Below are 11,444 nucleotides of genomic sequence, written 5' to 3' on the forward strand. Positions count from 1 at the left end.
CAAAGGGGTCAAAATCGTCCAAACTTACAGATTTCGTCCAAAATTTTCACTGTTCGGTATTTTAACCATATCTTAGGCTAGAAATGTCCAAATGAGGTGATTCTTGCGCCATTGGAAAACCAACTTGAAGGGCTAAAACTTTATTGAAGACCACAAAGGCTAATAAAGTAGTTTTTGGGGGTAAAATATTGCCTAGAAGTCAAATCAATTGCACAGAATTTTGAGAAATGCACTGTAAATCGAACAAAAGCATACGGCCACCCATACGTCCGTATGAGAGGTCGTATGGCACCTGCTCTGCTCAGTATTTAAGCTCGTTTTTTAGAATTTTGAACTCGGTTTTGATCTATGGTTGAACCCTAAACACTCCAATTCACTTTCATATTTTTAGGTTAGATTAGGCTTAGATTTATGTTGTTCTTTTTCACTTTTGGAGCTTGTAATCTTGGATTTGAAGCTTGGATTTCAAGATTCTACAACCCATTTTAAAAGAGAAGCTTTCTTTCCCTCATCTCTTTTCTTTTGCAAGATTTATGTTTATTATTTGTGTTTTTGTGTTATTTATGCTATTTAATCATTAGTAGTTAGTTTATGGGCTTGAGTTAGGGTTGTATTATCTATTTTGATGCTTAGATTGTGATTATTGTGAAAAAGGGGAAGAACCCCAACCTAGGGTTCTTGTGTTTGAGTTGAGTCTTTAATTTATCTTACAATAGTTGATGCGTAACAATTGTTGTTTGTGTTTGGAAAGTCTCTCATCTCAATGGGAATTGGATGGAAGACTTGAGCCTTCCCAATTTCGAACCCAATTTCCTTTCTATGGAAATAGGGGTAGATTGGGGCTTAAATAACTTTTGTTCTTCAAGAACTTGGGTTGATACATCATGGGAATGAGGCAACATTTGTTCTAATCCTTGTGGAAACTTGGATTTATCAGTGCTAGCCTCTAGAACCTAGGTAAAATGTTTTTCCCCCAAACTTAAGTGTTAAATCATCTAGATGGTAATGCCCCTAACTTGAGTCTTATTTCTTTATTTTGTATTTATCTATTGTTTATATGTGTTTGTTCTACCTCATTGTCAGTTGCTTAGGTTCTTGCTAATTTCCTTGTGCTAGTGCCTAGTTTTGTAATTGCATATTGCGTGTCATTACCCTCAATTCTTAGCGAAACAACATTTCACGCCTGTACACTCACCATCACTATTTTTGCTACACACCACTAACTGATTCGTTTTCTTTTGCCGCTATCAATATTCCAAAATCTTCTTACATGTCGACTGACTCACACTGGTCCATACACACTACACTCACACCCCCCTCCCTTAAGACCAAACTGTACGTGCAACAAAATAATTTTGACTCCGCTTTGTATTATTTAACGATGTTAACAATTTAGTAGTATTTCAATGTTATTATTTGTATTAAAAAAAATTGCAGTTGTTATATGATGAGAAGTGAAAAACCGGCCGGAAAATATACAAGATTGGAGGATTATTATTAAATAATTATTATTGGGTAATAATTACATTTGACCATGTCTCATTCAACGACAAAAAAACAAAGCTATAAAACTACTAGGATTCAACTGCAGATCTTAGTTGTTGATAATAGAATAGTTTTTTTTTTGAGTGATAAAGAAAATCTACGTGCGGCAGTTACTATGTCAGGGTGTGTATCAGATAAAGGCAAATTATATAAATATCAATTGATCAGAGTACACCTTGTATTATGGACCCTTATCTAAAACTAACTTTCAGATTTTGTATCACACGTTCTTTATCAGCAATTATAAGTTATTTATTTACATGTATAGAAACTGTTAATGTAGGTACAAAATGTGTTAACATAAACCGGATCAATTAAAATGAAAGTTATAATCTTGCGGGGTTATCAATTCAATAATCTGATTAACTTGACTAGAATCGCTCGGGAGATTAGAATGGATTAGTAATGGGCATGGGAGCCGGGTTCAGCCGGTTTATAGTCGGCCAGAAATATTGGATTACTCTCCAAGATATAACATCGACTTATCCAAATACGTAAGTGTGCAATGAAACATGGATGGAAAGATTGGTTTCAACTTGCTACCGTTTACTTGTCGAAGTCAACATTTCCCGTGAAAAACTATTCAGAAATAGTATACTGCAAAATTATTTTCCTTAATTATTTCTTAAAGTGGCCGGATTGTTTAGCATTATTCCCAATATATAGGGGATTGTTTATAGTTTTTGGTATAGTAAAAACTTGATAGATTGAGTTTTAACTAATGTGGAGGGGTGATCTCTTTGGGGTTGAGTTCTCCAGCAAATTTGAATTTTTGTGAGAGTTTTTCTTTAAAAAAAAAAAAAAAAAAAAGTAAAGCAGTGAGACAGTTGCATCTCACTGATCAACCAAGGGGGTATGTGTAAATTTTTTGACTAGCCGTAAATTTTGAGTGATTTTACATCAAAGTGAGATGATTTTAATTGTATGTGTGTATAGAATTACTATGTTTTATGTCTAAACTTTTTGCCTAACCGTAAAATCTTACACAAGATCATTATAATTTTTTAGTGTATATATAGAGATATAAAGACTCTCCCCTCGCCACCCTAAAAAACATAATATTTTATACATTATAAAACATAAAATCAATCATATTAATTTAGTAAAATGTTCATTTCTCGGTACAATTGATGAATAAAAAGTTGATAGTGAAATACAATTTAATTAACATTATGACATGATAATGAACTCGCTATAAGCACTCTCAGCAAGCTCACTCATTCACATTAATCATAAACATGAAATTGCACAAAGTACACAATAGTAGAGTGTTATAGCTTAGCTTGCATATATGCATGCAACATATATGCTTAGCAAGTGAAGCCATTTGGAACTTGACGTCCACAGTCATTGAGGACCAGGCTGAGAGCCACCGGAATGTTGAGATTAATTCCGAGCACGTTGGCTCTGATGGCGGTGCAAAGGCAAACCGCCGCCTCTAGATCCGCCAATCCGGCGATCAAGCTGCAGCATGGCAATGTCGGTGGAGTACCCACCACAGCCCCCACCAATCCGCCTAGTAAATTTGCACATACACCCAATTTTAAAGCATCTCTTGGGCATCGTCCTGCTCCTCCACCGCCGTTGCCGCCGCCGGCGCCATTTCCGGCGCCGGTGGCGGGGAATCCGGGGATAGCAGGGTATTGAGTTGCAGTGGTGACGGCGAAGAAGAAGAGGTTGAAGGAAAGAAAAATGGCGGCAGCTGAGGCTTGAGCTTTGGAAGCCATAGATATTATTGTCTTCTCGGTTGGTAATTTGAGAGTTTGCTGGGAAATGATTTGATTGAAGAAACTAGTAATGGCGGTATTTATAGTTGCAAATCAAACAGGTGGTTACTAATATACAGATTTTATTAATTATAGAATTGTGAATAGTGGCATTTATGTAGCTAATTAAATTAATAATCCCGTCCGTGAAAAGATCGACCATATCTCCGGTTAATTTTTTTTAATACATCCGTGGGTAGACTAATCCTAACCTGTCAAAGTCCTTGCCTAAAAGAGGTTAGAGAAGGTAAATTGTGAGTCGAATCACCCCATCAATCTCTAAATACTTTTAGGTGATTAGCCGAACAAATTGAGTCAACTCTATTAGGCTATCTCTATTTTCTTGTTTACAAAATAAAAATTTCCTCACCCAACTTGACATAATAGTGAACGATAAGTCACAATGACTCAACGAACTATTAAGTGGAAGCACCCGCCTGACGTCCACGAGGAGCCCAGTATATTAAATGAAATTTTCATACTATAACTATCCAGACTTAATTTTGTATATATTTATAAATTATAATCTACATATCAACTACAAATCAATTGAACTATCCTTGCAATCACTATTTTCTATTCTGTGATCAAGATGCTCCAACTCTTCAAGTAAATTCGGGTGGCTCCCACCAAATTATTCTGTGAATCCGGATCTATTTTGTAAGGTAGAATCGAATCCAAAACACAAAATTTATATATTGAATATTCACAATTAAACATTCACAATTTGAATTATGAACATTCAATATGTAAATTGTAATAGGTTTACATCGCAATATGGATCTGAGTTCTTGGTATAACTATTGGGTCAGGCCCCAATTCGCTCACCTAAGCCCATGTCGTTAATTGTTCATATGAAATGGGATTTCATAGGCCCATCACTTAGAAGTTAGAAGGAAGAATATCAGGCCCGTATGTTCCTCAACCGTCAGTAACCGTCACGTCCTTATAGCATTCACTTCCTTCTTCAATGATCTTTGCATGTACTGGTATTGACGACCATGAGACACTCAACACTGCGGAAGAAACTCTCAGGAATCGACGCCGCAATTCGACGGCGTGACGGCTACAGAGCGGACGCGGCGAACGGCCGCGGCGCGGATGATTCATCGGCCGTGTGTTCGTGCAGCGACTCGAGTCTGAACGACGAAGAAGACAACAATGTCGGGAAGGAGGAATTCAGGAAGTTGGGGTTTACGGTTTACGACGTCCCTGGAGAGTTGACCGAACGACGGCCGGCCTCCGAGAAGACGGAGACGACGGCCGGACGAAAACGGGACGGCGGCGGTCGGAGTTATTACGGAGCGTTGATTAGCGGCGCGGCGTTTGGGGCCGTTTCTATGGGCGTTTTAATGGTGAGATTTTCCGGCTGTTTCCATTCCGTCCAATATCTCGGCGCTTTCACTCCGACTTAAAAATATTCTCAGTAAATTTTCTTTTACTTTATACTGTAATTAAAATATTAACATTTTATTCAGTCCCATCTTCTACTCTTACTCTTACATTCTTAATATACATTTTTATAGTATATTTTTGTTTAGTACATGATAAAGCCATTCCCATGTAGTATTGCTTTCATCATTTGATTTTGACTATAAAATATAAATGTCGACTTTGTACAATTGACAATGAGACAAAAAGTCCTAGTCGTGACCCACGTGCCATGATTCTCATAATCTTTCCGAGTTTCCGCTGTTTTAGAAAGCATCTTTTTCCTGTTTTTATGTTACGTTGACAGAATATGGGTTATATGGCAAACACCCTCTCATCAAGTGATATAATATGACTCTTTTAAATAAGAAGTTATAAGTTTAAATACTATTCTAATGGGGTTATTCTCCCATTCAGTTACTTCTATAACAAATTATGAGATGTATCGCAACTAGCTTAACCTATAACTCTATAAGGTGTAAAGTGATACAACTCCAAATGTGAACGAGTGGTTCATGGTAAAATCGCTCGATAGAGGCAATGTGAGGTTTAGTTGATGCCATGAATATTGAGAATTTAAGTTTAGGTAATTGAATTTTTTTAAGTAAAAATGTTCAGTTTGATGTCAAGTTTTAAAGCCATATTGACTAAATTTAATTTTTTATGGACATGAAAATGAATTTACGAGGTCCAAAATATATTTCGGCGAAGCAACAAACATCCGTTATTAAAAAAAAAATTGTAAATAATTGACGTGTAACCAGCTGGATGCTACTGCGGCCTCTTGGCAGAAAGGTCACATGCCAGCCCCAGTAATTGTCAACTATGTACCATCAATCAAAGATTCTCTTGTCTATGCTAATTTCCCTTTGTTAATATATATTTAAGTTTAATGGTAGTATATACGAGGAGTAAAATTTATATATATTTGGTATACCACCCTAAACGATTCTCAATCCGTCAACTTTATAATACCATAGTCCATAAAAATATTAAATAATCTATAAAGTTGATACAAAGTTTTGAGTTAAGTAAATATCAGTGGAGGTCCTCCGACTTTGATGGCACTGTCACTTTTAGTCCTCAACTTTTAAACTAACCACTTTTAGTCCTCCGACTTTGATGACACTGACACTTTTAGTCCTAAACTTTTAAATCAATCACTTTTAGTCTTCTTACTTTTTGTTTCTAGCTACCTATGGTCCTTCCTTTACAATTGGATATTTAATGTCATTTTCTCAAAGGCAATTCAGTCATTTGGTCCAAAATTTAGTGTTAACAAAGGAGAGTGGAGAAGAGGGTTTCTTCAATTATTCTGATGAGGAAACATAATACTTAATACATTAATTATGAAATGACTGAATTACCATTGAGAAAATGACATTAGATGTCCAATTGTAAAAGAAAGACCATAAGTTACTAGAAACAAAAAGTAAGAGGATTAAAAGTGATTGATTTAAAAGTTGAGGACTAAAAATGACGATGCCATCAAAGTCGGGGACCTCCCCCGGTATTTACTCTTTTGAGTTAAATAATTTGGCACTTTAGCTTCAAAATTCCGATACTACCCTTGTCACCATCACCTTCATTCCACTCGAGCTTTTCTCGATATAATACTTCAATTACTGTCTCCGCAAGCTCCATAGCCATAGCCATATCCATCTCTCTCAAGCGCTCTAAACTTGTGCTTCAGAGCTACATTTGATCAATCAAAGAATGAGCCGATTAAGAAGGTTTCAGCTGGTCGAGCAGTCACCATCTCTTTTCTTGAGAGAATCTTCTCTTCTCTCACTGAGCCCAAGATTCCCTTCACTTCTCGTTGAAGACGAGCTCGATGCCGCACTTGATTTGCTTTGCCCTAGTAGAGCGCTCTTTGATCTCACTTCCCCGTTTGATGACTTGGATGCCGTGACCGATTTGATTCAGATCGAGAGAACCCCGTTTTACAGCGCGGCCCGGCGCCGGCGGGTCGGGTTCGGGTCGGAACGGTACAAGTTGCAGAGCCTATGTGACCGGGTCTCGGAGCTGGAGCTGGGGTTTGACAGGTTGTTGAAGCAGGAGGAGGAGGAGAAGAAGAAGACGAGAGTTGGGGAGCGGAAGTACACGTGGACGGCGGAGATCAAGAGCCCGGAGGAGGACGGGCTGGACCGGGCGTACAAGTGGGTGGCGGAGATTAAGGATGGGAAGAAGGGAGCAGTTGAGAAGAGCTACAAGGTGAGTGCTGAGATCAAGGGGAAGGGGGAGGACTCTCCGATCTCCCGGACCTACACTTTCAAAACGACGTCGGGCAAGAATGCCGGGGAGAAGAAGAAGGAGGAGGATGGGGACAAGAAGAAGAAGAAGAAAGCTGTGAGCTGCGCACGTGTTGTTGAGATTGAAGAGCCCTCCGACCATGGCGCCATCATCCTCAGACAGGTCTGCATTATCCTTATTCTGGATCATGAATTGATGTTTGATCTGTCTAATGATGTTAATTGCGTGTTAAGAAGTGAAAAGTGAGTAGTTTTTAGTTGCATATCAGCCATTAGCTTGCCATTTTAAATCTTATATACACATAATGAAACTGTTAAAGATTGTTCTTTTGCAGCATTGTTGAGTTTTTAGTGAAAAGGCAAGTGCTTTTTGAACAATCTTGCCATGGGTGCTTGGTAGTGCTTTAGTTTGAATGTTATAGTTTTGCAAAGTGCAGTTTAACAATGTAATTAAGTAGAGAACTGAGAACTCGCATGGCAGTTCAGTTGGTTTCTGGGTGGTAAATTGTGTGCAAGGACACAAGATTGAGCCTAGAAACTGCAATGTGGGACCGTGATTTACCGTTCCACTATCTTGTTTCTGTGTGGTAGATTGTGGACAAGGACATAGTATCAAGCCCGTTGAGTAACTGTGATTTACTCTTCCACTATCTTGTGGTTTCTAAGTGGTAGATTGTGGACAAAGACACAGGATTGGGCCCTTCGTAGTGTGGGAGTTTCTTTCCACTTAATGGGTCACTAAGTAAACGTGTTTTAACCATCCACTATTTTGTGGGGCTCTAGGGGCGAGGGAATTTTCGTGTTTTGTAGGCAAGTAAAGAATTGAGCAACATTTGACTTGTTCTTGTCATGGTGATAGGCATATGCAAAGAGTGTGGAAAAGAAGAAGGGGAAGAGGAAGGAGTTGTCCCCACAAGATGCAGCCATGGTAATACAAATGACCTTTAGAGCTTATCTTATAAGGAGGTCACAGGCTCTACGTGCTCTTCGTGAATTGGCCATTGCCAAAACTAAGTTGAAGGAGCTTAGGGCGCTTTTCAACAACTTCTCGTACAGGAGGCAGGTGGCTCGAGATGCTGAGGAGCGCCAAAGGTTTTCTGAGAAGATTATTGTGCTCCTGCTCACTGTTGACGCCATTGAGGTAGTATCTTATTCAGTGCGTTTAGCGCTAGTTGACTGATATATGTGTTTGCTTAAGTGAAGTTCAGAGTACCTTACTATCTTTTGTGTATTTTTATGGCATGCTGATGATATTAATTACTTGAATCTCAGACTCTACATGTTGCCATTTTAGTTTAACTGAACTAGTAGCTCAAATAATTATGATCTATATATGAAGTAGAATTGATGCATCCCACATGGAAACCTGGGCCAATATACAAGGGTAGAATTAGGGATTGGGTTTGGATCAAGAATAGATTTTTATTACCAAATAATGCCCTCCTAGTACTTGTAAGGTTAGGACAGAGACTCCTCGGGCCAATATACCAGACTCGGGGGTGTAATTAGGGCTTGGGTTTGGATCAAGAGTAGATTTTTATTACCAAATAATGCCCTCCTAATACTTAAAAAGTTAGGACAGAGACTCCTTGGACCAATATACCAGACTCGGGGTGTAATTAAGGCTTGGGTTTGGATCAAGAATAGATTTTTATTACCAAATAATGCCCTCGTAGTACTTGAAATGTCAGGACAGAGACTCCTTGGAAATACGGTTCCCATAGTCTGTTACTAATTCTTCTATTGGCTTCTAACTACCACGACAGATCACCTAGCTGAAAGAGGATTGCACTTGGTTCTCTTTTCATATGCAATGCAACCTTGTTTCTAGTTACAGTTGGTGTTGTGTGTCATCCAAGAATGCGATTTTCAACATTATTCATGCTGTCGTGTCTGTGATATGCTATAGGGTGCTGATGTCATGGTGCGGGCTACAAAGAAGTCCATGGTGGACGAGCTAGAAGCAATGCTTGACGTCGTTGATCCCCAGCCTGCTGGGAAGAGTGCATCGATGAGGAGGAGAACATTCGACATGCCTGACAGTGTCATTCAGAAAGAACTGGCGGCTGGTGTGGCGCAAGTCGTGCGAATGATTGATGAATCGAATGGCGGTGAGACCTTCGAGGCGTGCTTGTGAGTCCACTGATCTGGGAACACTCCTACTTGCTTGCCTTTGATGGTGTGCTGTTGTTTTCAGTAATTACTAATGTGACCTTTTGGCTAATGGAGATTATGTGTAGTAGTAAGTGGATGATGAGGTTCTGCCTGTTTATTAAGGTGTTGTGTAGGGTCTGAGCCAGACCCATTGGTAGAGTTTTTGATGAGGTGTTTTGGCTTCTAGAGACATTGTGTTTGGTGTTTGATTATGTGACCTTAATGTTACTTTGCAACCTTGTAGTGTGTTAATTGTTGTGCATTAAGACTACTAGGATTGCTTGTGTTACACACACGCACATAAAAGGTGAAATCGCTTGCCCCAACACTCATATCCTGACCCGACAGAATGATTGAGCGATAAATTGCAGTGACTTAACAACCTTTTAACTTTTAAGTGGAGGACACATGCCTATGTTAACACCACAAAATTACACAAAATGTGACAAGGTCACTTTAACACAATCCGTAATTAAGAGTGAATTTCACTTGAAGAAATATTGAAGACGTTTTGATCAAGTTAAACACCTTTATATTTTGTAACCATTCAACCCATCTATTTGTTTCACAATAGACATGCCTTAAGCGACAAGCCAATATTTAGTCAAAATCTCTTGCTTAGTGTTAAGAAGGTGATAATATTATCTTGAATAGTGTTAAGGTGAAAAAGTGGATCCTCATTCCACTTAAAATTGCTTTCCAAATTAATCTCTCTAAGCCATAAACTCGAATTCATCTCATGAAAAATTTCCTACAACATCATTATCAAACTAAATAGGCGGTCAGTACAAATATTTTATATGGAAAAACTAAAATTAAAATTTAATAATACAAAAAAAAAAAGAAGAATATCAAATAATATGAATTAGAAAATTTTCAACAATAAAATAAAATTGCTTTAACACAAGGATGTGTCATGTCACTAACAGTAAGATTAAAACCATGACAAGCACATGGCATGTATAAATCTCGTTTTATGAAAATAGTACGTATATGTCAATTTTTTTTTTATTTCTCCATATATTTTCATTTGCACATATGGTCATGAAAATTTTGAGGTTTTATGAGTGTTCAATATTCATGTTAAAAAAATTAAAGTTAATTCACACTATTTGTATTCATCACCATTTTAAAAGTTAACTTATATAAATCACATTAATGACAAATCAAATTCTATATTTCTTCCTATTTATTTGCATACTCCTATAGTCATGAAAAAGAATGAAAGTTAATTCACACCATTTGTTTTAAATCTTCTAAAATATTTTCTGATTCTTAAATCTTCTAAGAACGTTGTTGTTTTCATAAAATCTTTACTGCTCATAAGATCTTTTTGAAATTTAGATAAATTTGAGCCAACAATTTACAAAATAAATTTTCATAGCTCCTCTTTGTGATTTTATTAATTTCTCTATTTTTTTCATTTCCAATAAATATTTTTTAGATAGCATTATCTAAATAAACATTACATTATTCATTAAAGGGTTACACTTGTGTGAGACCGTCTCACGGATCCTTATTCGTGAGACGGGTCGGGTCGGGTCAAAGCACCATGCAAATGTCATACTTATATGTGCAAATCTCACACTTATATGCTCAAACATAACACTAATCAAAAATACAATTTTTGTTACTTATAAGAGAAAAAGTAATACATTTTTCATAATAAGTAATGTTGACAAGTGCCTCTCACTTATAAGGGCAAATATAATACTTTTGAGGAAAAATGTAACACNCTGATCTGGGAACACTCCTACTTGCTTGCCTTTGATGGTGTGCTGTTGTTTTCAGTAATTACTAATGTGACCTTTTGGCTAATGGAGATTATGTGTAGTAGTAAGTGGATGATGAGGTTCTGCCTGTTTATTAAGGTGTTGTGTAGGGTCTGAGCCAGACCCATTGGTAGAGTTTTTGATGAGGTGTTTTGGCTTCTAGAGACATTGTGTTTGGTGTTTGATTATGTGACCTTAATGTTACTTTGCAACCTTGTAGTGTGTTAATTGTTGTGCATTAAGACTACTAGGATTGCTTGTGTTACACACACGCACATAAAAGGTGAAATCGCTTGCCCCAACACTCATATCCTGACCCGACAGAATGATTGAGCGATAAATTGCAGTGACTTAACAACCTTTTAACTTTTAAGTGGAGGACACATGCCTATGTTAACACCACAAAATTACACAAAATGTGACAAGGTCACTTTAACACAATCCGTAATTAAGAGTGAATTTCACTTGAAGAAATATTGAAGACGTTTTGATCAAGTTAAACACCTTTATATTTTGTAACCATT

At 37.5% G+C, this 11,444-nt stretch overlaps 2 protein-coding genes across 5 annotated transcripts; one reads left to right on the forward strand and one right to left on the reverse strand.

Annotated features, from left to right (window-relative positions):
- Positions 1-2,855: 2,855 nt before the first annotated feature.
- LOC115999820 (14 kDa proline-rich protein DC2.15-like) lies at positions 2,856-3,272 on the reverse strand. Its single transcript, XM_031239746.1, has one exon. The coding sequence runs from the start codon at positions 3,270-3,272 to the stop codon at positions 2,856-2,858; it is 417 nt and encodes a 138-aa protein (XP_031095606.1).
- A 3,079-nt stretch (positions 3,273-6,351) lies between these two features.
- LOC115999794 (BAG family molecular chaperone regulator 7) lies at positions 6,352-11,228 on the forward strand. Of its 4 annotated transcripts, XR_004094036.1 has the most exons (5): positions 6,352-7,157; positions 7,854-8,135; positions 8,904-9,173; positions 10,922-11,000; positions 11,068-11,228. XR_004094036.1 is itself a non-coding variant. In XM_031239699.1 (4 exons), the coding sequence occupies exons 1-3, from the start codon at positions 6,459-6,461 to the stop codon at positions 9,129-9,131; spliced, it is 1,209 nt and encodes a 402-aa protein (XP_031095559.1). In that variant the 5' UTR covers positions 6,352-6,458; the 3' UTR covers positions 9,132-9,173; positions 10,922-11,164. The 4 variants fall into 4 exon arrangements, 2 of the variants coding, with proteins under 2 accessions (XP_031095559.1, XP_031095558.1); XR_004094035.1 differs by lacking the exons at positions 10,922-11,000; positions 11,068-11,228 and adding an exon at positions 9,320-9,461 and having other exon boundaries at positions 8,904-9,252; XM_031239699.1 differs by having other exon boundaries at positions 10,922-11,164.
- Positions 11,229-11,444: the final 216 nt, after the last annotated feature.

Source organism: Ipomoea triloba, chromosome 12 (genome assembly GCF_003576645.1).
Source record: "Ipomoea triloba cultivar NCNSP0323 chromosome 12, ASM357664v1".
Classification (NCBI taxonomy): Eukaryota; Viridiplantae; Streptophyta; class Magnoliopsida; order Solanales; family Convolvulaceae; genus Ipomoea; species Ipomoea triloba.

Excerpts from the sequence above, each read along its gene's own strand:
- LOC115999820 (XM_031239746.1), bottom strand. The coding sequence starts at position 3,272 with ATGGCTTCCAAAGCTCAAGCCTCAGCTGCCGCCATTTTTCTTTCCTTC.
- LOC115999794 (XM_031239699.1), top strand. The coding sequence starts at position 6,459 with ATGAGCCGATTAAGAAGGTTTCAGCTGGTCGAGCAGTCACCATCTCTT. Across the intron at positions 7,158-7,853 it reads GCGCCATCATCCTCAGACAG|GCATATGCAAAGAGTGTGGA; the intron begins GTCTGCATTATC and ends TCATGGTGATAG. Across the intron at positions 8,136-8,903 it reads TCACTGTTGACGCCATTGAG|GGTGCTGATGTCATGGTGCG; the intron begins GTAGTATCTTAT and ends GATATGCTATAG.